General features: G+C 50.8%; 1 protein-coding gene across 3 annotated transcripts in view; it reads right to left on the minus strand.

Annotated features, from left to right (window-relative positions):
• The window catches only part of farp2 (FERM, RhoGEF and pleckstrin domain protein 2), a 38,557-nt gene extending 13,491 nt beyond the window's left edge, over nucleotides 1-25,066 (minus strand). For all 3 annotated transcript variants that reach the window (XM_030372531.1, XM_030372530.1, XM_030372529.1), the window contains exons 1-13: nucleotides 24,896-25,066; nucleotides 23,991-24,226; nucleotides 13,613-13,717; nucleotides 12,585-12,627; nucleotides 12,427-12,505; nucleotides 11,464-11,561; nucleotides 10,475-10,589; nucleotides 7,997-8,144; nucleotides 7,539-7,634; nucleotides 6,819-6,982; nucleotides 6,211-6,279; nucleotides 6,066-6,123; nucleotides 4,759-5,032 (exon numbers count right to left, since the gene is read on the minus strand). In XM_030372531.1, coding sequence (XP_030228391.1) covers nucleotides 4,759-5,032; nucleotides 6,066-6,123; nucleotides 6,211-6,279; nucleotides 6,819-6,982; nucleotides 7,539-7,634; nucleotides 7,997-8,144; nucleotides 10,475-10,589; nucleotides 11,464-11,561; nucleotides 12,427-12,505; nucleotides 12,585-12,627; nucleotides 13,613-13,717; nucleotides 23,991-24,191 — 1,450 coding nt within the window. In that variant the 5' untranslated portion in view covers nucleotides 24,192-24,226; nucleotides 24,896-25,066. The remainder of the gene's footprint in view (nucleotides 1-4,758; nucleotides 5,033-6,065; nucleotides 6,124-6,210; nucleotides 6,280-6,818; nucleotides 6,983-7,538; nucleotides 7,635-7,996; nucleotides 8,145-10,474; nucleotides 10,590-11,463; nucleotides 11,562-12,426; nucleotides 12,506-12,584; nucleotides 12,628-13,612; nucleotides 13,718-23,990; nucleotides 24,227-24,895) is intronic.
• Nucleotides 25,067-25,599: the final 533 nt, after the last annotated feature.

Below are 25,599 nucleotides of genomic sequence, written 5' to 3' on the forward strand. Positions count from 1 at the left end.
CACCCCTCTATCCCCCTCAGCCCACAACACTGAGGTCTACGGTTTGGAACAGAAGAGGAAATGTCTAATGATATAACAAGATGGCCGACCCCCCCTCTCCCTCTCCTCTGGAACGAGGAGCTCCTCTCCTTCAGGAGATCATGAGGAGCTGCTCTTCCTCACCATCTGAAGGAGGAGGAAGAGGAGGAGGAGGAGGAGGAGGCCATAGTCTGCTCAATACATCAAAATGGCCGTCCAAACATCCAGGAAAGAAATTAGGACTGGATGTAGAAATACCTTAACGCTTACCAGATGTTCTTTAAAAGAAGGAATAGTTTCCGTTACTTATGTATGAAATATTGGTCCACTTATATTCAGCCTGACTTCTGTTACGTTATGAGACAATGTTGAGGTTAGCGGTACACTGGCACCATGTTATGAGCGAGTTATGTTGTGTTATGTGGTTATATGTTCAAATACTTAAGAGTTCTGAAGAATAGAAGAGTTCAAGTAGGGAGAGATGGTCAATTTGAATAACTTTATTTATGCACCCTGAAAGTTTTTAAGCGACACCTTCTCTGGATTTATTGAATTTACTTGAAATATGCAGTGATTATCTCATGATTCCCTGGCTGTGATTTATGGTCTCTTCCAAAAAATAATTTTAAGTCGGACCCAAAAGGTACCAAAAAGTGATTCCTTTATTCTTGATAGTAAAACATACAAACAGTAAGTACAGAGATGTGTTGGTTAGTAGGAACACAGACTGACTTAGTGCCACTGGGGTTAAGTATGGTCACCAGCATGAGTTAAGTGTTGAGTCGGTGTTAAGTATTAAGAGGACTTAAAAAACAAAAATAAAAACACAAGCCTACCCAGAAACAAAAGCCATATAATACACACTGGTTAGGCCTCTTTAGATCCATCTCGTGGTTTAAAGACGCGTGTGAATCTAAGTGCTGTTTGTACGCAAACACACAGGAATCGTTTTCAGGGACGGGAGATGCTAAACGTTGATTGATAAGGGGTATCGGTACCGTGCCCTCCTTCAAATGACCACCGAGCCCTGATCAACAAGCTGATCATCGCCCGCATGCGACGCTCAGAGAAACGGACGCATGCAAGCGTTTTAAGATGGCGGCTCGTGGCGACAGGAAAGACGCGCTGTGAGACCGGGCGCCTCGGCGGTCACCTCACGTCGGCCAATCAGGAGCCTGAGAACACAGCGCGGGGTTAAGAGCCCAGGGTCGCCATTGGTTACGGAGCGAAGGAACCAGGCAGAAAACGTCGCTCTGAATTATTAGAAATGGATTTAGGGAAGGCAGACCACGTCAACGGATCCACGCGGGTAGGCACTCCGGCATTAGTTTGGATATGTATATTTATATATTTGATATACATTTGGATTAAGAAACACTGCGGCTGTCCTTGTTAAAGGCCTCCAATTTCAGGTTGGTCCGTTCCTAAACGAGGCCGCTGAAACGTTATCCTAGCTCCTACGCTAAAGGTCAACATGTAGGTAGTTGTGGTTAAAACACCGTCGGTCCTGACCGAAGGCAATACTTCAGTCGTCCAGGGCCATACATTCAGAGGGTTATGTGTATAAGGGGCGAACTCATGGGCTTGTTTGGTACATTCGGCTCCAGACTGCTTCGAGTAGTTCTGTTTAGGTCCAGAGGCAGTCATTAAAGAACGTTAAAACACCAGCAGGGAAGCTGATTAGTCACTAGAAGCCCTTTCAAAATGCACCTTTATATAGTGACCTCACAGCTGGGAAGGTCAACCCAGATTTACGATGGACAGATCAGCCTGTCAATTCACTGGGTTTATTACAATCTGACCTGTCAATCACCCATTGCTGATGTCACTACAGGGTTGTTGTGAACTAGCTTGTAATGTGGCTAATCCACATCACAAAAGGTGGTTAAAACGTGCGTCCTTATAAGACTACACCTTGTGATTCTGCTAATGACGGCGGAACAGCTGATAATATGGAATCGGCCAGCAGGTGTCGCTAAAACACAAGTGGGCCGTTTTCCACCTAAATTCTGTGCAGCTCAAACTTTATTTAGAGGCGAGCTGAAGACCACATAACGACAACGACTCTTCTTTCGTGAGCCCAGAGGAGCCACAATACTTTCAGAAACAGTTATAATCATAGACACTAGTACTACTACTTCTAGATATTTCAAATACTACACCACAAGTGGGGAGATGAGAAATACTTTGCATTAGAGATCATATTTGTAGACGTTCTATTATAGTGTAAAAAAGCACTAAAGACGTCAGCCACACTTTACCAGATAATAAACTCAAATGGCTACGTAAAAAATATATACGTATTGTTTTTCTAAAATATGGGACATGGGTGTCTTCCACAAGACAAAGCTCATAATCATCTTACTGATGTGTTTGGGTTGCTAGGGCGACCAGACCCCCCCCAACACCTCCTCAAACCTCTCCCGACCATACTGGGAAACACTGGACATGAAATCCTTCAGAAATACAGTACCAGACTCAACAAAGTACTGCATTCAGAGAGCGAGAGGCATCTGAGATGTAAACAAAACTGTCCCTAGAGTCGGGATTAAGTGGTTTACCGTGATATAAAAAGGACCAACATTTACATTTTACTCAAAAAGGTTTGAGATGGATATGCCGCATGTTGAAACGTTGTGGAACATCACAACATCCTCCACCACCACCATGAATCCTCATCATCTGAACCTAAAGGCCGCTGGAGCTTCTGACACCTGAGGTCTGTAGCTCAGTCACAGTACGTACGACGAAGAGCGAGAGACGCGCCCAAAGTTCAACAGATCCTGAAGTCCCATCACACCAGGGCAACCTCAGACGAACACAACACTATGTAACGGTGACGACCGGACAATCTAGAACACCCCTCAAACCATCAAGATTCAAGTGTTCCACACTCAACATCACCAGTACTACCACCACCACCACCACCACCACCACCAGCACCGTGCTTCTGATGGCCCCGAGGTCAGCTGACCAACAACCTTCTTCAACATCAATACTTTTGGTGCAGTCTGCCAAACGTAAGTCACCAAGTTTTACATCAGGGTGATTATTTAAATGTGAAAGTGACGTGGCGTACCAATGAACATCATATACGTGAACCTCCATACCACCCGACCCTAAAGGAACCAGACGACGCAGCGGGCAAGATGGAGGGGTGACGGAGGCACTCATGTAACCCACGGCAACGGCCTCTGTGTGCTAAGGGCGGAGCGGCCGTAGCGACGCGACGCAGGAGTATGATTTGGCCTTTAAGTCAGCTGGACTTGAGTTACATCTCAGCTGACAGGGGGGGGGGGGGGTGGAGGGCCCCCTGTGAGCTACATCTCCAGGGGCCCCCTGTGAGGTACATCTCCAGGGGCCCCCCCTGTGAGTTACATCTCCAGGGGCCCCCTGTGAGCTACATCTCCAGGGGCCCCCTGTGTGATGTCACATCTCCAGGGGCCCCCCCTGTGAGTTACATCTCCAGGGGCCCCCTGTGAGTTACATCTCCAGGGGCCCCCCCTGTGAGGTACATCTCCAGGGGCCCCCCCTGTGAGGTACATCTCCAGGGGCCCCCCCTGTGAGTTACATCTTCAGGGGCCCCCTGTGAGTTACATCTCCAGGGGCCCCCTGTGAGCTACATCTTCAGGGGCCCCCTGTGAGCTACATCTCCAGGGGCCCCCTGTGAGTTACATCTCCAGGGGCCCCCCCTGTGAGGTACATCTCCAGGGGCCCCCTGTGAGCTACATCTCCAGGGGCCCCCTGTGAGCTACATCTTCAGGGGCGCGGGGCCCGGGGGCTCGGCGAGCGCGAGGGCCTGCAGGCTGTGGCACTGCAGCAGGAAGCTGTCGATGCCGCCGGCGCCGGTCAGCGGGTTGCTGTAGAACAGGCTCTGCTCGGGGGGCAGCCCGCCGTCCGAGCCCCAGTCCGAGCCGTCCGAGTCGGAGGAGGAGGGGGGCTCGTCGGTGGCGGTGGGGGGGTAGCTCAGCTGCTCCAGCTGCTCCAGCAGGTCGCTGAACTGGACCGCCGAGCCCGTCTCCGAGCGCTCCGAGTACGCCGGGAAGTTGACCAGCGAGCTGGCCCCCGACGGGTTCTCTGAGCCGGGCAGCCGCAGCGAGGCGGCGTCCCCCCCCCCGCCCCCGCCGCCGCCGTACCCGCCGTAGCCCCCCGCGCCGCCGTACCCCCCCTCCCCCGCTGAGCTCAGCCCCCCCAGGTGGTCCAGCGAGCTGCACTCCGAGCGGTTGTTGACCAGCGAGCTCGTCTCCGAGCGCCCCAGCCCCCCGTCGCCGTAGCGCCCGCCCCCCACGCTGAGGTCGTCCAGGCTGTACGCCGCGCCGGGGTCGTCCCCGTGGGGGCCCGCCTCCTCGCCGTAACCGTAGCGATCGACGCTGTCGCCGTCATCGTCGTCGTCGTCGGGGTCGCGGGGGGCCCCCAGGGGGCCCTCGAGGGCGTAGGCCTGGAGCGCGGCGCCGCCGTAGAACGAGATCTCGGCGGGGTCGTCGTCGATGAACTCCTCGCTGACGCGCAGCGGCGGGAGCGCCCGCGGGAACGCTGCCGCCGCCGGCGCCGAGCGCATCATCTCCGCCTGGAAGGCGGCGGGCGTGAGGACGCCCATGCTGCGCACCGACACCCCCCCTCCCCCGCCCACCCTCCCCCCCGGCCCCGCCCCCCTCCGGCCCCCCTGCTGGCCGCCGTTGTGGGGGGTCTGCGACGGGGGGGTGCTACTCTCTACCACACTCAGCTGGAGGCTAGGGGCACCTTGGACAGCGCAGCGGGGCGAAGGGGCGGGGGCCACGGCCGGGGCGTCCCTCGGCGGGCTGGGGGGCGCCGGCCCGTGGGTCTGGGGGGGCCGGAGGCGGGGCTCCAGCGCCGGGGGGGTCTGCGCCGCGGGGGGGTGGCCCAGCAGGGGGAGGGGCGGCTGGGGCGAGCGCTGCAGGGAGGAGCTGGAGAGGAGGGAGTGCTGGTAGGAGAAGGGCGACGAGGCCGAGGCCCTGGGCCCCGGGCCCCGCAGACTGTCGCAGAAGGACAGGTTCTGGAGGGAGGGGGAGGGGGGGAGGGAGGGAGAGAAGGGGGGAGGAGGGGGGGGGGGGAGGGGGAGGAGAGAGGAGGAGAACAGATCATTATATGAGGGTGACATTCAGGCTACGTTTACACGATGACGGTCTGAACAGAAGACGCAAAAGTGGCGTCGCGTCTTCACTTTTTATTCCGTGTTTAGACGAGCGGTTTCGGGAGGAAATCTGCGTGCATACGGTGACGCATAAGTGTGTGGAATTCGATTGGGTATGCATGGTGGTGCTGTGATACACTATCACACAACACCGCCATGACTGAGCGCGTGCGTAGAATCTTCCTTCTTCTCTTATGCGCCGCGAAAACCAAAACATGATTACAGATCCTTCTCTGTTCAGTAATACTATCTGTGCATATCCTGTACATTTCGTGGAAAGACTCCTGTACGTTTATTAGAGCTGCCAGAGCAGCTTGACGGTCCGACGCATGGAAATAATCCAACATGTTTGTTTATTTCCCTGTACTGGCGCATGTACGGACGTAAACGCGTACCCGACGTGAGCAGAATTTTGCGTCTTGGCAGTGTAGACGGAAACGCTACGGCGGAGCGTATTCAAGATTTCCACTCTGGAGGGTGGTTTCAGATTTTTGCGCTTTTAAGCCCCAAAAACGCCGTCACCGTCTAAACGAAAGGCACTTCCGTTAAATATTTTGTCGTTTTTACCCACAAGCGTCCTCGTGTAAACGGGGCCTAAACCTGAAGGAGAAATTTTAAAAAGAGACCTCCTTATCATTTTCTGATTCCTCCCAGCTTCGAAAACAGAGTCTCTGATTGGCTCCAGATGCACCTCCATTGTAGAATGTTTCGACCAATAGGATGAAGTTTTTCTGATATACACATTTCACGTACCCTTGGCTTTGACTAGGGTTTGCTAAAGATGTATTACCTAAGTGGACCTTAACTTTAGTGAAGTTGTCCTTAAAACAAATTAAAACGATAAAATGTGATTAGAGATTCCGATCCCAACGGTATTCCCTGTCCCGTTCCTCACCAGTTTGGGCATGTCGTAGGCCAGGGACCGGGCCGAACTCCGGATCTTGCTGTTTCTCCTGAAGGGACAAGAAGGAAGTCCGGGTTAGCTCCAAACTACACACTGAGAGATGGTTCCGGACCGCTGCGGCCCCCCAGGTCCTCACCTCTGGTAGGGGGTCCGCTTGGTGCCGCTGTCCCTCACGTAGTCCACCAGCTGCTTCTGAGTCCGCCCACTGCAAACAGACCACAGCTTCAGTTGAACAGAAAAACAACAACTCCCAGGATGCAACAGTTACATCAGGTGTTCACAGAGTATCTTTGGATACCTAATGTTATTGTGGTTTGGGTATTATTGGCTGATACTTTTATTCAAAGCAACTGAGACCTGTGTGACTGTACTAGAGTCACACTTAGAGTGTTGTTTAAAAATCTAAGTTTTCTAAGAGCCAGAAGGAGCTACCTGTATCTGAAGGAGGAGGAGCTACCTGCATCTGAGGGGGAGGAGCTACCTTTATCTGAAGGGGGAGGAGCCAGTGAAGGAGGAGGAGCTACCTGTATCTGAGGGGGAGGAGCTACCTTTATCTGAAGGGGGAGGAGCCAGTGAAGGAGGAGGAGCTACCTGTATCTGAAGGAGGAGGAGCCAGTGAAGGAGGAGGAGCTACCTGTATCTGAGGGGGAGGAGCTTCCTTTATCTGAAGGGGGAGGAGTCAGTGAAGGAGGAGGAGCTACCTGTATCTGAAGGAGGAGGAGCCAGTTGAGGAGGAGGAGCTACCTGTATCTGAAGGAGGAGCCTCTGCTGAACAGGATGGCCTTGGTGGGGGGCAGCGGCTGGTCCAGCAGGCGGAAGAAGGAGTGGTGCTCCACGCAGTTCTTCCAGAAGATCTTACACTGGTCACGGGAGCCCATCAGGAACTCCAGGGTGTCCTGGTGGGGCCCCTGGGGTCACAGGAGGGGACAGTGTTACAATATGGAGTTTAAACTATGGTAATAGAGCCAATAGTCAGGTATATCAATCTAGACCCAATTTAAAAGATGATGGTACAATAATATAATCTAGAGCTTCCATCTACCTAGCTCTACCTCCACCTAGCTCTACCTCCACCTAGCTCTACCTCCACCTAGCTCTACCTCCAGCTAGCTCTACATCCACCTAGCTCTACATCCAGCTAGCTCTACATCCAGCTAGCTCTACATCCAGCTAGCTCTACATCCACCTAGCTCTACATCCAGCTCTACATCCAGTTCTACACCTAGCTCTACATCCAGCTAGCTCTACATCCAGCTAGCTCTACATCCAGCTAGCTCTACATCCACCTAGCTCTACATCCAGCTAGCTCTACATCCACCTAGCTCTACATCCAGCTAGCTCTACATCCAGCTAGCTCTACATCCAGCTAGCTCTACATCCAGTTCTACACCTAGATCTACTCCTAGCTCTACATCCAGCTAGCTCTACTCCTAGCTCTACATCCAGCTATCCGTCAGTACGTACATGAACCTCGGGGTGAAGTTTGATCAGGAAGCGTTTCCTCTTGAAGCTCAGCTTGCGGATCTTGGACCAGTTGAAGGTGTTTATCCTCGTGTTTCCCTGCAGAGAACCCATCGTTACTACACAGTACTACTACCTGAAGAGGAACATTTAATACTATCCAACATAAACTATGAAAAGAACATAAAAGTATTACAAAACGAATAAATGCATTCATATTTTTTGTAGAAAGGATTTGGTTATAAAATAATACGTTCAAGTGGCCTTATGAAACTGAAATAATAAATGTTGTTTTGAATGGTTAGACAGAATTTCATAATTTATAATCATAGTTTATAATCATAGTTTATAAGCGTATCTGTATTTTCATAGTGATGCGCCTCACAGGCTGTGTCTCCAGGCTGGAAGGCGTTGGGGTGGGTCTACGACTGGTTGTCATGGCAGCGTGTATCAGGACTCACCTGGAACACCTGGAGCCCCATGTGGGCCACGGACAGGTTGATCTTGGTGCCCTCGCGGTCCGACGCCGGGTGGAACCGGACTCCGTACATCTCCAGCTTGCGGGCGATCTCCAAAACCTGGAAGTCGGACTCCGCCGGAGTCTGTCCCCTGGAGAGAGAGAGAGCCAACACACACTTTAACACCTCGTAATCTCAAACCGGATTGCTGGCTGCATTATCTCCACAGACGGGAATGATTCAGAGGAAAACCACTGGGCTGAGTTTTATTTATCGAAATGATGGAAGTAAAAGTGGGTGATGGCAGCAGTGATAAAGTGCAATAGTTGTCGGTTTAAAGCAAGTTAAATTACTTATATTCCTAATATGAAAGGAATGGATAAGAAAAAGGGTTCAAATTTATTTCGTGAATTTTATTGACACTTTCCATTTGCCCATGTCCACAGACAGATAATCAGGCTGTGTTTAATTACAGCTGAGGAAGAGCAGGACGAAGAGTTCGGTATAACAGACATTTCAGTTGCTCAACCGTTTTCCCGCCTATTCATGTCTAGCGCTAGCTAGCCAACCAGCGTAGCCTGGGTCAAAAACGTATTCACCAACCGCCTCCTCATCAGTGCACAACCGACGTCAAACTGTAAACTTCCTGGACATCTCAAGTGTGAGATTACAAACCGAACAATCTGCCAGCGCCTAGCAATCTGTCCAATCACCACCACATTCTAATTCTGTTTATCCGTTCAGCGTCAAAATCTTCTTAGCGACCCCTCCCCCCACTCCTCCCCACGGCTGCCCTACTAGCCTGACGGCTAATAGACAAAGGATTACTAGCCGCGCGTCCAGCAAGACTTCCCGGGGAACGGATTACCGTAGCACAGTGCCGGGATGAGGATGGGCTCCCCCACTGGCCACTGAGGGGAACTGCCAGGTTACAAAACAAAGAGGCTGAGGGGAAAGTTCTGGAAGGGTTGCTGATTAAATGCTGTATTCGATTTTTGGCATATAAGGCTCTATAATTGTGGCAGCGCTTGTAAGGAAGGCTTGTTTACCATGGCTATGGTATGTTTAACTGTTTTCGGTTGATGCTTGCGGTTGAACAACAAGGAAGGGATCATCCTTAAAATAGTTAAGATATTTGTTTTAAGGATCAAGGAATGAAGGAGTTTAGCTACATACCTGATAAGGAATGAAGAAGTAAAACTAATAAACGTTCTATTGTGTATCAAGTAATTGTGCTAAATTTAGCACACACACAAAGTGACATTACCCAATCTACGACTCATTCAACCGTCGATGGAACATTCTCAGAGTACATCATGAACTACCGCGCTCGTTCAGAGGAATTCAGACCACAGAGGACTGGAACGCTGACGGCATAGCAGTGCTGTGTTTCTTTACTAAGAAGGTCATAGAGGAGACGAGAGCCACCGTCAGAATAATTCTGCATTCTTTAAGAATCCACAACGGAAGGGTGTCGCATAAATCTGCATGTACAGCGACGCAGGGCTGTAAATGGCTGCGTTTGTGCTGCTCAACATAGAAAATACTGTGTGTGTGTGTGTGTGTGTGTGTGTGTGTGTGTGTGTGTGTGTGTGTGTGTGTGTGTGTGTGTGTGTGTGTGTGTGTGTGTGTGTGTGTGTGTGTGTGTGTGTGTGTGTGTGTGTGTGTGTGTGTGTGTGTGGAACGGGGTCCAGGGACTTTAGAGGTATTGGGGCTAGGATCCTGGAGTTTGAGAGCCACCTGGGCGGCCGACCACTGCCAAACCCCCTCCAGCTCTATATCTCTCTCCAGCTCTACATCTCTCTCCGGCTCTAGATCTCTCTCTCTAGCTCTCTCTCTCTAGCTCTAGCTCTCTCTCTCTCTAGCTCTAGCTCTCTCTCTCTAGCTCTAGATCTCTCTCTCTAGCTCTAGATCTCTCTCTCTAGCTCTAGATCTCTCTCTCTAGCTCTAGATCTCTCTCTCTAGCTCTAGATCTCTCTCTCTATCTCTACATCTATCTCTACATCTCTCTCTCTCTAGCTCTACGTCTCTCTCTAGCTCCAACTCCACATGCTACCTCTACCTACTCGCTAGCTAATTTATCTGCATCTTTATCGAGTTCACTTCACACAACCCCACCGAGCTATGGCGCCTTGTTTTAGAGAGAAAGAGACGGAGACAAAGACCAGGAGAGAGAAGACCGGGAGAGAGAGGACCGGGAGAGAGAGGACCGGGAGAGAGAGGACCGGGAGAGAGAGGACCGGGAGAGAGAGGACCAGGAGAGAGAGGCCATCATAGAGCCACAGAGAGTCGACCAAGAGAGAAAGACTCACAGCCCAGGAGGGAGGGACTGACAGACAAGGAGAGGCCGAGAGCTAGAGGAAGACAGACTGTCAGACCCTTGGAGACCAAGAGAGACCGACCAGGAGAGACCGACTCACGGACGAGAACGGCACAGACAGTGGAGCAGAACCGAACCCAGAGGAGGGGCAGCGGACTCACAAGTGTCTCCGGTGGAAGTCCATGATGCGGTCCTGGACCTTGTCCTGGTAGGGCAACAGGGTGTTCAGCCTCAGGTAGTCCCGATCCCCCAGCTCGTCATAGTCCCCGATCTCCGCTGTGGGACGGAAACACATTCATCATCAATCCCGCCTCCATCACAGAAACACATTCATCATCAAACCCGCCTCCATCACAGAAACACATTCATCATCAAACCCGCCTCCATCACAGAAACACATTCATCATCAAACCCGCCTCCATCACAGAAACACATTCATCATCAAACCCGCCTTTATCACAGAAACACATTCATCATCAAACCCGCCTTCATCACAGAAACACATTCATCATCAAACCCGCCTAATCACAGAAACACATTCATCATCAAACCCACCTTTATCACAGAAACACATTCATCATCAAACCCGCCTTTATCACAGAAACACATTCATCATCAAACCCGCCTTCATCACAGAAACACATTCATCATCAAACCCACCTTCATCACAGAGACGTAGAAATATATATCTACGTTTTTTAGCTGGTAAACAGACTATATATAGCCGGTATACAGCCTTTATATACATGTTGTACAGCCTGTATATAGATATTATATAGCCTGTAAATATAGACTAGAAAAGGGAAGTGTATAGCCTGTATATAGATATACAGTATATAGCATGTAAATATATGTTGTACAACCTGTATATAGATGTTATATAGCCTGTATATACATGGTTTACAGCCTGTATGTAGATGTTATATAGCTTGTATATATATGGTGTACAGCCAATATATAGATGTTATAGAGCCTGTATATATATGGGGTAAAGACTAGGAGTGGGACGTATATAGCCCGTCTATAGATGCTATACAGCCCGTCTATAGATGCTATACAGCCCGTCTATAGATGCTATACAGCCCGTCTATAGATGCTATACAGCCCGTCTATAGGCGCTATATAGCCTGTATATAGGAGCGGGACGTACACTGGACGAGGTGCGAGGCCAGCAGAGCGCCCGTGTTCTCGGTGCACAGCAGCCTGGCCTCCATGAGGTCCCTCTTCATCTGCAGGGAGAACAGGTACCTGCACACACACACACACACACACACACACACACACACACACACACACACACACACACACACACACACACACACACACACACACACACACACACACACACACACACACACACACACACACACGGTTAAAACATTAGAATGCTATAACCTTATATAAGCTGTGACAAAACACCATTGTAGGATGACACAAATAAAGATATTGAGAATAAGTTATCCTGAATAAATGTTAGGGTGGTGGTGGGGGTGATGGTGTTGAGGATGGGGACGGGGTGCTGGGGGAGGTGGAGGTGATGGGGTTGGTGGGGTTGGGATGATGGTGGGGCTGGTGATGGAGGTGAAGCTGGTGGGGGTGATGGAGGCGGAGGTGTCGGGGGTGATGGGGGTGAAGCTGGTGGGGGTGATGGGGTTGGGATGATGGTGGGGCTGGTGGGGGTGATGGAGGTGAAGCTGGTGGGGGTGATGGAGGTGAAGCTGGTGGGGGTGATGGAGGTGAAGCTGGTGGGGGTGATGGAGGTGAAGCTAGTGGGGGTGATGGAGGTGAAGCTGGTGGGGGTGATGGAGGTGAAGCTGGTGGGGGTGATGGAGGTGAAGCTGGTGGGGGTGATGGGGTTGGGATGATGGTGGGGCTGGTGATGGAGGTGAAGCTGGTGGGGGTGATGGAGGTGAAGCTGGTGGGGGTGATGGAGGTGAAGCTGGTGGGGGTGATGGGGTTGGGATGATGGTGGGGCTGGTGATGGAGGTGAAGCTGGTGGGGGTGATGGAGGTGAAGCTGGTGGGGGTGATGGAGGTGAAGCTGGTGGGGGTGATGGAGGCGGAGGTGACGGGGGTGATGGAGGCGGAGGTGACGGGGGTGACGGGGGTCTGACCTGGTGTACTCCTCCTGGATCTGTCCTGGGTCGGGGGGGAAGAACTTGACCGACAGCCTGAAGAGCGTGTTGGCCGGTCCTGGAGGGGAGCGCGACACACAGGGGTTAACCAACCGCCTACCCACAATGCAGTGCGGTGAGGGGGAGGGCAGACTTACTTCTGACTTGTCTCACGATGGGCTTGATGGGCTCCAACCACACCTGAAGAAGAGGAGGAGGAGGACGAAGAGCGAGCGTCAACACTATAACCAAATAACATTCAGAACAACCTCCTGATAACACGGGCTGCCCTAGAGACCGAGGCAGCCGGTATCAGACACACACACACACACACACACACACACACACACACACACACACACACACACACACACACACACACACACACACACACACACACACACACACACACACACACACACACACACACACACCCCTTTCCGCTCATTTTGAATACCGCCGCGTATGCGGATCTGATTTACATGCGTTTAAATATGTCGCTACAGACCACTAAGGCTTTGCAAGGTAAACATGGCTCACGCAGGAACAAGCCCTTCTGTCATTCCACTGATAACAGCCTCTATTCCTGAGATAGTTCTAGTGCAGTGGTTCTAGGGACGCGTACGCCTAGGGATACTTTGGAGTACTGCAGGGGGTACTCAATTTATTTATTTTTTAAATGGACGAGGGGTTGAAACGTAAATTTGAAACGGGGAGAAAGGAGAATCGGTGACAAAGAAAGCGCATCAAGAAACACCAAAATGTCTTTTGTGGGGAGAAATAAGCTTATTTTTATTTATTCTTTTAGAACCACTGTTCTGGTGGATGAGGCCACACGTTACGTCATGACCAAGTTAGCCTCTGGACAGAAAATATGTGAAGTGCTTAGCTTTGTGTAAACGCTGCTTTGTGAAGCACGCGATCCAGATACAAACCGCCCGACGTGGAGCCTGAGGTCATTGTTGAGAGAATGGAAGAAACCTAAATGTAAACAGCAGTCCTGAAGTCTGCGTCTCCCTAATCTCTTACGAATGGACCCCCCCAGGCCCGAGGGATGCCCCAACAAGTCCACATAACTCCAGCTACCTGCCTGGTCTGAGGTCAGTCTGGTCAACAGCAGAGCAGAGTCTGAGCATCGTGTAACAAACAGAGTGGCAGACAGTCACACACACACGCCTATACATACCCAGTTCATCTGCGTGTTCTGGAACTCCAGACCAAAGTAGTCGTTCTCGATGAGGTTGCCCCTCTGGAAGACCTCCGACAGCAGAGTCTGACCAAGAGACTTCGTCTGAGGAACAAACAAACGCATCATGAAGGTTCCTGTTTGGACATGTTCAAAAGAGTTATGGGAGATGGATTATCAGGATAAATAACCTTAGGCACTTCCCTGCTTGCTAAAAGAAAAAGCAATGCACACAAAATATGAATAATAATGTTAAACTCCTGTCCATCCATTCGGATTTATAACCTGAATCTTAATTCAAGACTATCTAACCAAGGTAAAGGTGAGAGCACTAAAACATTGATTTATAACAACAGTAGAACGTTGTATAATACAAGGCCAAACATAACAGAACAAATATGCGTACCTGCATAGGAAATATTCTCTACATTCTGGTGAAACACACAACACAACAATGTCAGACAAATACACTTAGAAACTAATGTACACACAGAACCACACACACACACACACACACACACACACACACACACACACACACACACACACACACACACACACACACACACACACACACACACACACACACACACACACACACACACACACACAGTCACGCACGCATCAGAGTGAGCACTGCCTAGCAACCAAATCCACACACTTTGTGTTTATTTGAAAGATTAACTCATTTAGGTGTCCGTGCCACGCCCGTCCAACACCAGAGCAGCAGGCGGTCTGAACCAGACGGTCTGAACCAGGCGGTCTGAACCAGGCCGTCTGAACCAGGCCGTCTGAACCAGGCCGTCTGAACCAGGCCGTCTGAACCAGGCCGTCTGAACCAGGCCGTCTGAACCAGGCCGTCTGAACCAGGCCGTCTGAACCAGGCCGTCTGAACCAGGCCGTCTGAACCAGGCCGTCTGAACCAGGCCGTCTCCACCAGTCAATTCCTTCCTCACCCATCAGTGGGGACATGAACACGTCATAGCATACGATTCAAATCCTCACACTGCACATCAAACCTTCCCTGTAATATCACAGCTTAATAACCACATCATCCATACATTCAAGTTATGATAGCATTAGCATCAACGGCCCATGTTTTGACTGCATTAGCATCATAGCACCGTGTTATGATCAATGTAGCATCATACTTCAATGGTATGGCGGCTTTAGCATCATAGCTCCATGTTATGACTGCTTTAGCATCATAGCTCCATGTCATGACTGCTTTAGCATCATGGCTCCATGTCATGACTGCATTAGCATCATAGCTCCATGTTATAGCATGGGTAGAAAGCTGCCAGCCGGAAGCCGTCTGGCGTTCACCGTAGCGATGGCTGCCGTTTGTTTTTCCTGAAATACGGACTAATTGCTACGTGCCAGGAACAAGTAGCTCTTGAGGTCTGGAACCGGAGCCTGCGACATTTTGGGAAAATTATAGACTTTCACATCTGGTTGTAATGCTGAATTGTATTTTAAAAGCCTTGTAAAAACCGTTGCTTTTGCCTATGCGAGCGTGAAGTACGGTATTACAGCGCCACAAAAGGAAAGATATGTACTGCCCTATAGCCATGCTTTTTTGTGTTTAATTATTGGTCCAGTGCAGCCAAGGGCAGTAGCATGGGCCTGCAGCAGTACACGCACCGGCTGGACGGGAAGAGCTCTGGTTCTGAACCACGGAGTGACGCTTAGTGGGAGCTGTGGTGGAGATCTGTGGGAGAACACGCTTCAGAAGGTGGTTCGGAACACAGACGGATGAATCAATCCGTCTCTGGCCTTCTCACAGGTCAAGGGTTTGGTCATCCAGCCGGGAATCAGAGATCCACTCTAATACTCTACGACACTCTTTTCCACGAGGGGAAAGATACGATAACGTCGCATCAGAGAGAGGTAGCTGTCACTCGTCACCATTGAACGGTGTTTGTTTCCATCGGGGCATTAAGTATAATTAAACTGACTCAGACTCACTCAAACTCAATTGTGTATACTTTCACAGCCCTTTGAATACCGGTACACGTTTTTCAAACCATTTTAAGCGAGAGCCCCGAAAAACCGTCCCCTCAACCTCTGTGGCCTCTAAACACAACGTCACTAAGAGGAATCCCTTACAGAACTCTAAACTAATGAACATCGATGTCCACACTCGCTGGGGAGTCATGATTCCAGTCAGTGTTGCCATCGGCTCTCAGAGAGGTGTGGAAGGTGATTGGTCGACTGAGAGTTCCGTGGCCTGACGAAGGGCTGCCAAGTGTTCGTCACTATCGACCATCGTGAAGCGTGGGTTCAAATGGTTGCTAGGTCAACCGAGCGGTTCTGTGGAGCACGGCCCGGTAGACCCCCCCCCCCCCACCCCGCCCCCCGGTACCAGAACCCCCGCCCCGAAGGTTTGAACAGACCGACCCCGGGACGCAGGGCAGCGGCGGGACACGGTGACTCGTGTCCCGGCCACAGGGGAAGTGTTCTCCACAGGTCCAGCCTGGCGTTACTCATTAACCCAACGAGGACTCATTACCCCAACAAGGCCCGCCAGCCAACCGTGCAGGGCATGGTCACAACAAAACAAACCACCGCCATCCCCCCTCCATCAGGAGAGAGGTTTAGTCTACTTTATATATATCTATACATCTATATCAATATCTATCCAGGAAAGTTGGTTTATTCTGCATTATCTATCGATCTAACCACCTATATCTTTATACCTAATATTCAAATACTTTACTCTCTGTATACATCTTTCTAGATGTATATATCTCCAACTAAATCTCTATTTATAACTATGTCTTTCTATACATCGATCTCCAGAAGTAGAGATGGTTTGGGCTAACATTTCTCTTCGTGTAGAATGAAACGATGGTTTCATTCTAAACTAAGTAAAACTGGTCCCAGACATGTTATTCGTCTTCATGGCGCGTGAGCCCTGTTCTGGTTGACCAGCACAATATAATACGTTCCTTTATCCACCAGGTCCGATCTGAGTGGAATTCCCCCCTCAGAAAACACACAACTTTAACTGGTTCTTCGGCTGGCATGACCGGCGTGTCAAACCAGCCTGCAGCACATGCCTGAATCATGTGCTCAGACAGACGTCACACAGAGAGCGCTCCCAGAGCGACAGAGCTTCTCGTCTGACTTCACAACAGCGACACAGGAGGAGAGTTCAAGAGAACAACAACCTATAAACTTATACACGACCAAACCCAACCCAGGCCTGTGACATTTGGGATCCTAAAATAGGAGCCGCCGGTTACCAACAGCCGACGTAGACAAAGACGGGGCCGGAATAAGGGCTGGCTTTGTGTACACATTAACAGAACTTTAACCCCATCCTGCGCAGAGAGAACAGCCTTCAGATAGCACACTGCTAACCCGGGGAAGCTAGCATACACGTCAGGTACAGACTAGACGGGCTGCTTTAAGGTTGTTAGAACTGAATTATTGTGTTTGTTGTTAATACATCTCTGTTCCTCCTTACTCTGTTTCAAAGTGGTGTTCAATTGACTTATTATTCATCACATTCACAGCCACTTCTAGTGAATTCAGATTCCCCAAAATTTGTGCTGTGCTCAAGGACTGAGACTCAAACCCTGCACCTTGGACTGGGAGGTGAACCCCCCCAGCCCCCACACTACCCAGCCTGTGTGCCTTCAAATAATAACATACCGGGGAACCGAACGTCCTCAGACACCTTACTATGAAATTATTTATCACTTTGATACAAAGCGATGTACTGTGAATTCAGATCAAAGTGATTAGTTTGTGCGTGCGTGCGTGCGTTCGTGCGTTCGTGCACAGCCAACACCAGCTTGACAATAGCCCAGTGGAAGAACCCTTCTACTTTAGACACGGGTCACCAGGTCACTGAATCACACCCAGCCAACAAGCAGGCTCTCCTGCAGAAACATCTGGTTCCCATAATCCAGGGGGGGAGGAGGGGGGAGGCGGGGGAGGGATGAGGGAGGCTGGGGAGAGTCGAGGGAGGCGGGAGTGTGCTTAGGATAAAGGTCTCAGAGAACGCCTTTGAACTCCCCGTATCGGCCGGTCTTTGCTGGTCTCGGAGCAGAGATGTTTTAACCCCACTGGAATCAACATCTGGGTCAATAAAGGTTCAACAAAGCGCTTTGTTTGAACGACTCAAGCGGCCCAACAGGTTGAACCGCCCCCCCCAGCAGGGAGCTGTGATCCCGGGGGCGCACGTCGCGGGACAGGTTAGCGCTGCGTCGACGGTTCACCGCGGAGGTAGCCCCGCAGGGGGGAGGGGCAGCGGCGGCGGCGCGTTGGGGCTTGTTGGGTTGGGGCCGTTTCCCTTTCACACACTCGAGCGTGACGCCACGCCCCAGAGGAGCTTTACGATACGAGACCGACCGACCGGCCGGGCGGAACCAACCGGTAGCGACCGGTACTGCCGGGACGTACGTTTACGCTTCAGAGCTGGCAGTGGAAAACGACTAGCATTACAATACGCTGTTTTTATATTCGGATAACCAAAAATAATATAGCAAGACTCTGAATTAGGCAAAAGATTCCACAACTTGCGTTGATATTCAACGTTGATAACAAAAGAAAGATCGTCAAGTCAATAAAAGAAAGACTAAAGTTAACATGATAACGTTTCTCTCTTTTAAGACATATGGCGCCTTTAATGAATGAGCCATCCGGCCTCTATGAGCTTACAGAGGCCGGTTAATGTCAATCTAGAGGGAACAAAGTAATCTGAATGTGTATCTGAACAGTGAGGACTTTAAGTCCTGATATTGAGGAGTAGTACAGACTTGATTGGTTGTGTCTGGACCGTTGGTTGAGTGTGTACTCAGAACCACTGGACCAGACGTGGGGGGTTTGTTTGCAGAAGACAACCCGACCACAGAGACACTAATCAGGCCAGAGTTTACCCCCTTTCACTGCGTTATCCCACACCTAGACACTAGTCACACACAGACAGCTAGACACTAGTCACACACACACACACACAGCTAGACACTAGTCACACACACACACAGCTAGATACTAGTCACACACACACAGCTAGACACTAGTCACACACACACAGCTAGACACTAGTAACACGCACACACAGCTAAACACTAGTAACACGCACACACAGCTAGACACTAGTAACACACAAACATTAACACATACAGACACTAGTAAAACACACCTAGACACTAGTCACACACACAAACTAGTCACACACGCACACACACACACACAAACTAGTCACACACACACACACACACACAGCTGCTGAACAACAGTCCAAGTATTTCCATTTGTCAGGACTTTGCCGTCCGGCAGAGTTTTACCCGGCGGCGCTTTAGAGAGCAGACAGATGGACTCTGAGCTACGGTGGCTGACTCAGGCCGTGCTACTGTACCCCAGATCACTGCTCCAAACACGCACGCCAGTAACCAGCCTTCAAAGTTTGTTGTTCTCTGTATTCTAGTCCCTGCCTGGTTTGTTGGTTCTGCCCCCTGCTGTGGTCAACAAGTGTGGTCCGACTACTGGAGGGGTTGCACCAGCTGGGACCGGCTGGTTTGAACTCCTAGGGACGGAGAATGGTTTTAACTCTTGGGGGAGGGATGCTAGTTTTAGCTATTGAGGGAGAGGCTAGCTTAAACTCCATGGGAACCGACACTAGTTTTGGCCAGGAGTCCAAACCAACCAGCTAGTTTGAGCTCTAGGAAAGGCTGGTTTGGAACCCCCTCTCGCTCCCGTTCGGGATCCGGATCACTGAGTCCATCATCCAGCTGTGATATGCAGCCAACGGTCGACGCTAGTGGCCGTCGACCGTCCAGCTCCTCAACCCCGTTTTAACTCTTCCACGCTTTCTCCCTGAACGTTTCTTTGTTCAAGATCTCTTTCAGAAGGGTGATAATGATGTCAGGAATCTGGAGAAGGTGAGAGGCTCCTCGCCTGAAGACTAACAAAGGAAATGAGGAGCGAAGGTCACGCAAACCCCGCTGTTACTGAACATGTTCTCACACATCCCATCATTACTACCCTCCAACACTCTGCCCTCCGGAACCCTTTCCCTCTGCCAACTCGCTACAGGTCCACGCAACCCACAGCCTTTCATCATTACCCTCACCGAGAGCTATGAACTGCCCTGGGTCGACATGGGAATACAATTACCGCAGCAGTGCCGTGCGTCTGCCAGGACGGGCTTAGAAGGAAGAGCTGCTTGACAGTTTACAGGCATGAAGGAATCGAGAGATGAAAGATGGGTAGAATTCCCATGGCTTCCCTCTGTAGATCTAATCCTAAGTGAACAGGACTATTGCAATACACGTTGGATGTCTCTGCTACAACGTGCACAATGTGGAGCTGATGGCTCCGTCTATACTGGTATTCTCTGAGAGGAATTAGAAGCACTTATTGCTTTATTTGAGTGTCTACTCTACCAAGTAACGATTATCCAACACCACACTTTCAACTTACGTCGTACATCTGCACCTTGTTTCTATCTAGAAAAAAACAACTTGATTGTTAAGTACTTGTTTGTAGCACCTCCAACTTCACGGATTGTTTTGATTGATCAGAACTTGAGTTACTTGTTTGCCCGCAGTGACACCTGTGTGAGCGGTCCAGGTGAGTTATCTGCCATGAGAGTTGCGAGTTTCCTTATCTTTGACGTTTGAGTGGCAAAAAGGGCAAGGCATTATTTGATCTCTATGAATGGTCTCTAGAGGCTGCCATGTGACTCATGAACACTCTAGGGAGTGTTCCAGAACAAAACCATACCAAGCAAAGGAATACCTGTCGTGTGTCGTAGTGAAGATACAAAAAACAACAAAGCACAATGTTAAATACAACTATTTTAAAGTCTTTCCAACTCTTGGGGTCCAAATTAAGGGTCTGCTGCCCCCCCTCCCATCCTATCAAACCACTGTCCTCCCAGCAGGACACCGACCCCCTCCCTCAGACCACCCCCTCCCAGCAGGACACTGACCCCCTCCCCCAGACCACCCCCTCCCAGCAGGACCCGGCCCCTCCCCTCCGGCCTGCCACCCCGGGGTTATTTATGGGCTTGTTTGCCAACACTGAGCAAAGCTCCCCCTCCCCTCCCTACAACCCTTAACTCCCCCCTCTCTCTCTCCCCCCCCCCCCATCCTCTGCTTCCCTCTCCCCCCTCACCCCACCGCCCCCTATCTCTCCCCCACCCTCATCCTCTACTCCCCTCCCCCCTCCCCCCCTGTCCCTCTCCCCCCCTCCTCCTCCTCCTCTTCTAAGGGCCCGACTGCTACCCTCCTCCTCCTCCGCCTCAGTGGGGGCCAGCCGGCCACCAGAGGGGCCCCGGGCCCTGGATGAAGGCGCCCTGTGTTCCCCCGTCCCCAGACCACAAGGACAGGCTTTCAGCGGGGGGGTGGGCGGGTGGGCTGGGCCCGTGGAGCAGAGCCACTGGGGCACGGGGCTGCTCTCGGCCCCCAGAGCGTCACAGCCAGGCCTGCTCTCTGATTGGTCGGGCGACATCAGAGGGCGGGCCTGAGGTCGTGCCTCACCTGGCCTCGGAGCCGTCGTCAGCCGCCACTCAAAGTCAGAGGAACAAGCTTTCTTTTGTACACATGAGGACCGGTTTTCTGTTTTTGCGTTGCCCCGCTGTACTTTTTGCATTATTTATTTGCATTTTTTCATCTTTAGCGGGGCCATTGTGACCAAAACACAGTCCATTTCCTCCAGGGATAAGTGGTACTGCAGATTTAGCTGTTTCACCACACTGTAAGAAAACCGTGCAGCAGAGAAACATCAGCGCAAGACGAACGCTAGAAAGGGGACGTCTAAAAAGGAAGCTTGACATCTTGAACACACGCGCGCGCGCACACACACACACACACACACACACACACACACACACACACACACACACACACACACACACACACACACACACACACACACACACACACACACACACACACACACACACACACACACACACACACACACGTTTGAGTTCTATGATGACAAACACACATGCCCTACACTCAAACATTGTGTTGGACCAGTTCACAGCTGACCGCACTCAGAGGGCTTCCCAGATACACAAAACAGAACCCCCCCTCCTCCCCTCCTCCCCTCCCCCCCCCGCCTCACCCTAGACCAGAACCGCGGGAGACCCCTTGGAGAGAGCCCCGGGACCCGGTACGAGTCCAGGCCTGGACGGGTGACAGCAGCGTCTGAGGGCTGTGCCAGGTGGAGCCACAACCCTTTAAACCATCCAGCTCTGTCATTAAGGGCTATTTCTGCATACGGAGCGGACGGATAAAATAACACGCCAGGGCCGGCTACACTCTTTGTTAGGACATGAAGGCATGCATGGAAAAGGACCGGTCGGTCCTTTCCATACATGCCTTCATGTCCTAACAAAGAGTGTCTGCAGGTTAATTCACCAGAAACCGCTCTCTTAATCCCTGCAAGTTGAAACATAAATCGGAAATGCAATGGCAATGCTTTCTCCGCTCAAACCAAAGACTGGTGGTGGTGTTCCCTGGTGAACAACTCGTCTCGGCTTGGTGGTGAAACCAGGTGTAAAGGTTCTGAGACCCGCAGATACGACCGGTCGTAAAAAGAGAGAGGGCTGAGATCAAACGCGGGAGAGGGGAGGAGGAGGGCGAAGGGGAGAGGGAGGGAGGGGGGGGGGGGGGGGGGGGGGAGGTAGAGGTGGACAAAACCAATGACCCACTGTGACTCCATCTTGGCTTTGGGCAAACAGTGTGCATGCGTCAGCTTCTATTAGGCAAGCAGTCCCAGAGACGGCATATGGTGCAGAAGATTATGAAACATCATGCCTCAGCACCCCCCCCCCCCACCACGGCCTGACTTGTTGTGGCTGCCCGGGTAATTAATCCAGCGCCGTTTGAATCATAACGATAAACCATGGGAGACTCCAACCCCTAGCCGCTAATTCTGCTTTGTTTGCGTCTATTAGAGTACATTGTGTTCTTCAGTATCGCCATTAATCCCGGTCCCAGTCTCAAAGGGCTTCACAGCCCACTTTATATGACACCCCCAACAATAAGAACCCCCCTAAAGGACGGCGAGAAAAAAACTGACAAAACCCAGAGGGGGAAGCCTTGACGAGGACAGTGAGGAGGGCAGTGAATGGTCTGTATTTATACCACGCTTAACTAACCAGTGGCCTCTCAAAGCGCCTCACAATATTGCCTCACATTCACCCGTTCATGCACACATTCACACACCGACGGCGGAGTCAACCACACATGGCGACAGCCAGCTCGTCGAGCAGAGAGGGTGAGGTGCCTTGCTCAGGGACAAATCGACACTCCGGGGTGAGCCGGGGATCGAACTAGCAACCTACCGGTGACCAGCCAACCCGCTCTACCTCCTGAGCCACACTCCGCCCCTCCGTAGGTGTTGAGTGGACACATCGCGGCGGCAGCACAAACAAGCAAACATTTGTTGTCCAATCACAATCACCGCCTTGATTTCCTAGCGAGCCGTAGGACTGCAGAACTCGGGAGTAGATCAGGAAGCCCGAACAGGAACGCCGACTTCCTCATTGCTTCCTATTGCCGACGCCACAAATAAACAAACGGACAACCGCTAGAACGGATAGCCGCTTAATGAGCCCGGGAGCCAATCACACGCCAGCTACCACACCGAAAGCATTCAAATGGTCAGCATTGAAAATCTGCACACACACACACACACACACACACACACACACACACACACACACACACACACACACACACACACACACACACACACACACACACACACACACACACACACACACACACACACACTTTAGTCTGGAAAATGTTGTGCCGTGTGAAAATAATAAATCGTTATTGCAGGAAAGGAGTTCCTGTCACATCTGTCCGACACATTTCCACTTGGAGGGCTAGGTTAAAGTTGGCTCCCAATGGGGGGGCCTCATTCACGGTTGCCCTGGCAACGGGGATCTTCATTAACTTGGCCCGATCTACTTTATTGGCTAGTGAAACTCTGTCTGCCACTTCTATGAAAAAAACACTGCAGGCCAAACCTGGCTATAATTAAACAATTGAGTCGGACTTGATCATAAATGTCCAACTATTATCTGTCTATCTGTCTGGATGGTAAAAACTAGGCTAAGAATGTATGGCGAAAGGAAGAAGACAATATAGCCAACAGGTTTACTCATGGTATAGTAGACCCAGTTGGCTCTGGGCAGCCACTCAGGAAGCTGCTCTCTGGTGGGTTGGATTTGATTCGCCCGGTAAGAAGGAAGACGGGTTCTGACCAAAGCCATCCGTGGCTGATGTCCCAAACCTGGCTCTGCCACACGCAAACTGGGTCGCCCGCATCTTCCCATGCAACCCCAACCCCGGGACGACACTCCCCGCATCTAAAGCAGCACTAGTCACAAGTAACTCACCTCCATGTCGTAAAACTCCTGGGATTCGTCCAAGCCCACCACTCGCATTTGCAGTCCTCTGCCGTAGTTCTTCCCCGCAGCGGACATGTTGGCCGACAGAGCCTGCCCTGCCTCCAGGGTGCTGATGCCCGCGTTAAACGGTGCCCCTAGCCGGGTGCCAGGCGTCTGGATGACCCGGTACGAACCTTCCAGTTCCCCCATGACTGCTCCAGACAGACAGACCGCTCCGGGCACTCCTGCAATCACAGCGAGCAATTAACCCCAGGCATGCGGGACGGGGCAGGGCTACCTCACAGCTCGGTCTGAGGTGATCAGGGTCGTTTCTGGGGGAATATGGTGATCGACCAGGGATCTGCAGAGGATCCAACGCCTTGTAGCCTCCTCACAACGTGGCTTCTTCTCGCCGTATGTCTGGCATGTGCGTCCGTCCCACCGGATCACTCATGCATGAGTACAGCAGTATTTATTCAAGGAGCGACTCCACATTCACGGAACAACCCCGCTGCAACACGTTGTTCACGTCGCCACTTCCCATGTAGCTCTACAGGTCTGCAGCACTGGCCACAAGTAGTTAACTAATGTATATTCACATAGAAAAAAAGTGCATGAAGTTGTGATTTCATGCAACATGTAACCTGGGCCAATTCGCTAAAGTAGTAAAAAACATTGTGTGACAGCAGGCGTACAGAAATTACACACGAAAAATATTGAATAAAGAAATAAAACGCTGTAAATCGGTACAATGTGCATTAGATTGGGTGCAGACTTTAACGCAGCGAGACGCGGTCGACGACCGAGGAACCGCGTTACCTAAGAAGGGTTAAACCTAACTCAATCCCTGCGCACCGATCTATAAATAAAGTTGCTGTATCGGGAACAAACGCGATAAAAAAAACAAGTTTTACCTTCAGTTCAACGTCGAATGGCTACACTAACACAAGTTAGTGTCTTCGGGAAGGACACCATTGCAGTCCATGATCGCTGTCGAGTGGAAACGAGTAGAGACGACTGGCTGAGCCGGGTCCTCCTTCCATTGGCTCACACAGCGAGACCTATGGACTAGTCCTGGCCCAGGACAGGAGGCCTGCTGGTTGTCTAGTCCCCTCCTCACGGCCCTACAGGACTACATGGATTTAGAATACATTGATTTATTTTAAAAGTCTTGATTATTCAACCTAAATGTCACTATATCACAATTGCTATGTTCGATTAGACTATATCTGTCTTTAGTGTATCCGGTCTGGATAGAGTGAATATTGGACCAGAGACATCTATTTATGGAAAACTGCTTTTTATACTAAACTTTCTGAGATCTGCAGAATCAATCAGCACAATTCTACACAAGATGCCAAACTCTTGAATGTTTAGCAGGAAAATACAGTCATAGGACATGCTGACGATTGCATAAAATGTTTTAATTATCAAGTTAAAGCATTCACTTATATATTCAATTGATACTGATAATTACGTTGGGTCAATATCAATGGACTTTTTGACAGCGGGGCAAAAAGTTACTTTTGTGATAAACAATGAAGCATTTGTAAAGGAGCTCCCTCTAGTGGACAAAAGGAAGATTGGACATTTTACATTATTTAGGATATTATTTACC

The sequence above is a fragment of the Gadus morhua genome, chromosome 12, assembly GCF_902167405.1.
Source record: "Gadus morhua chromosome 12, gadMor3.0, whole genome shotgun sequence".
Classification (NCBI taxonomy): Eukaryota; Metazoa; Chordata; class Actinopteri; order Gadiformes; family Gadidae; genus Gadus; species Gadus morhua.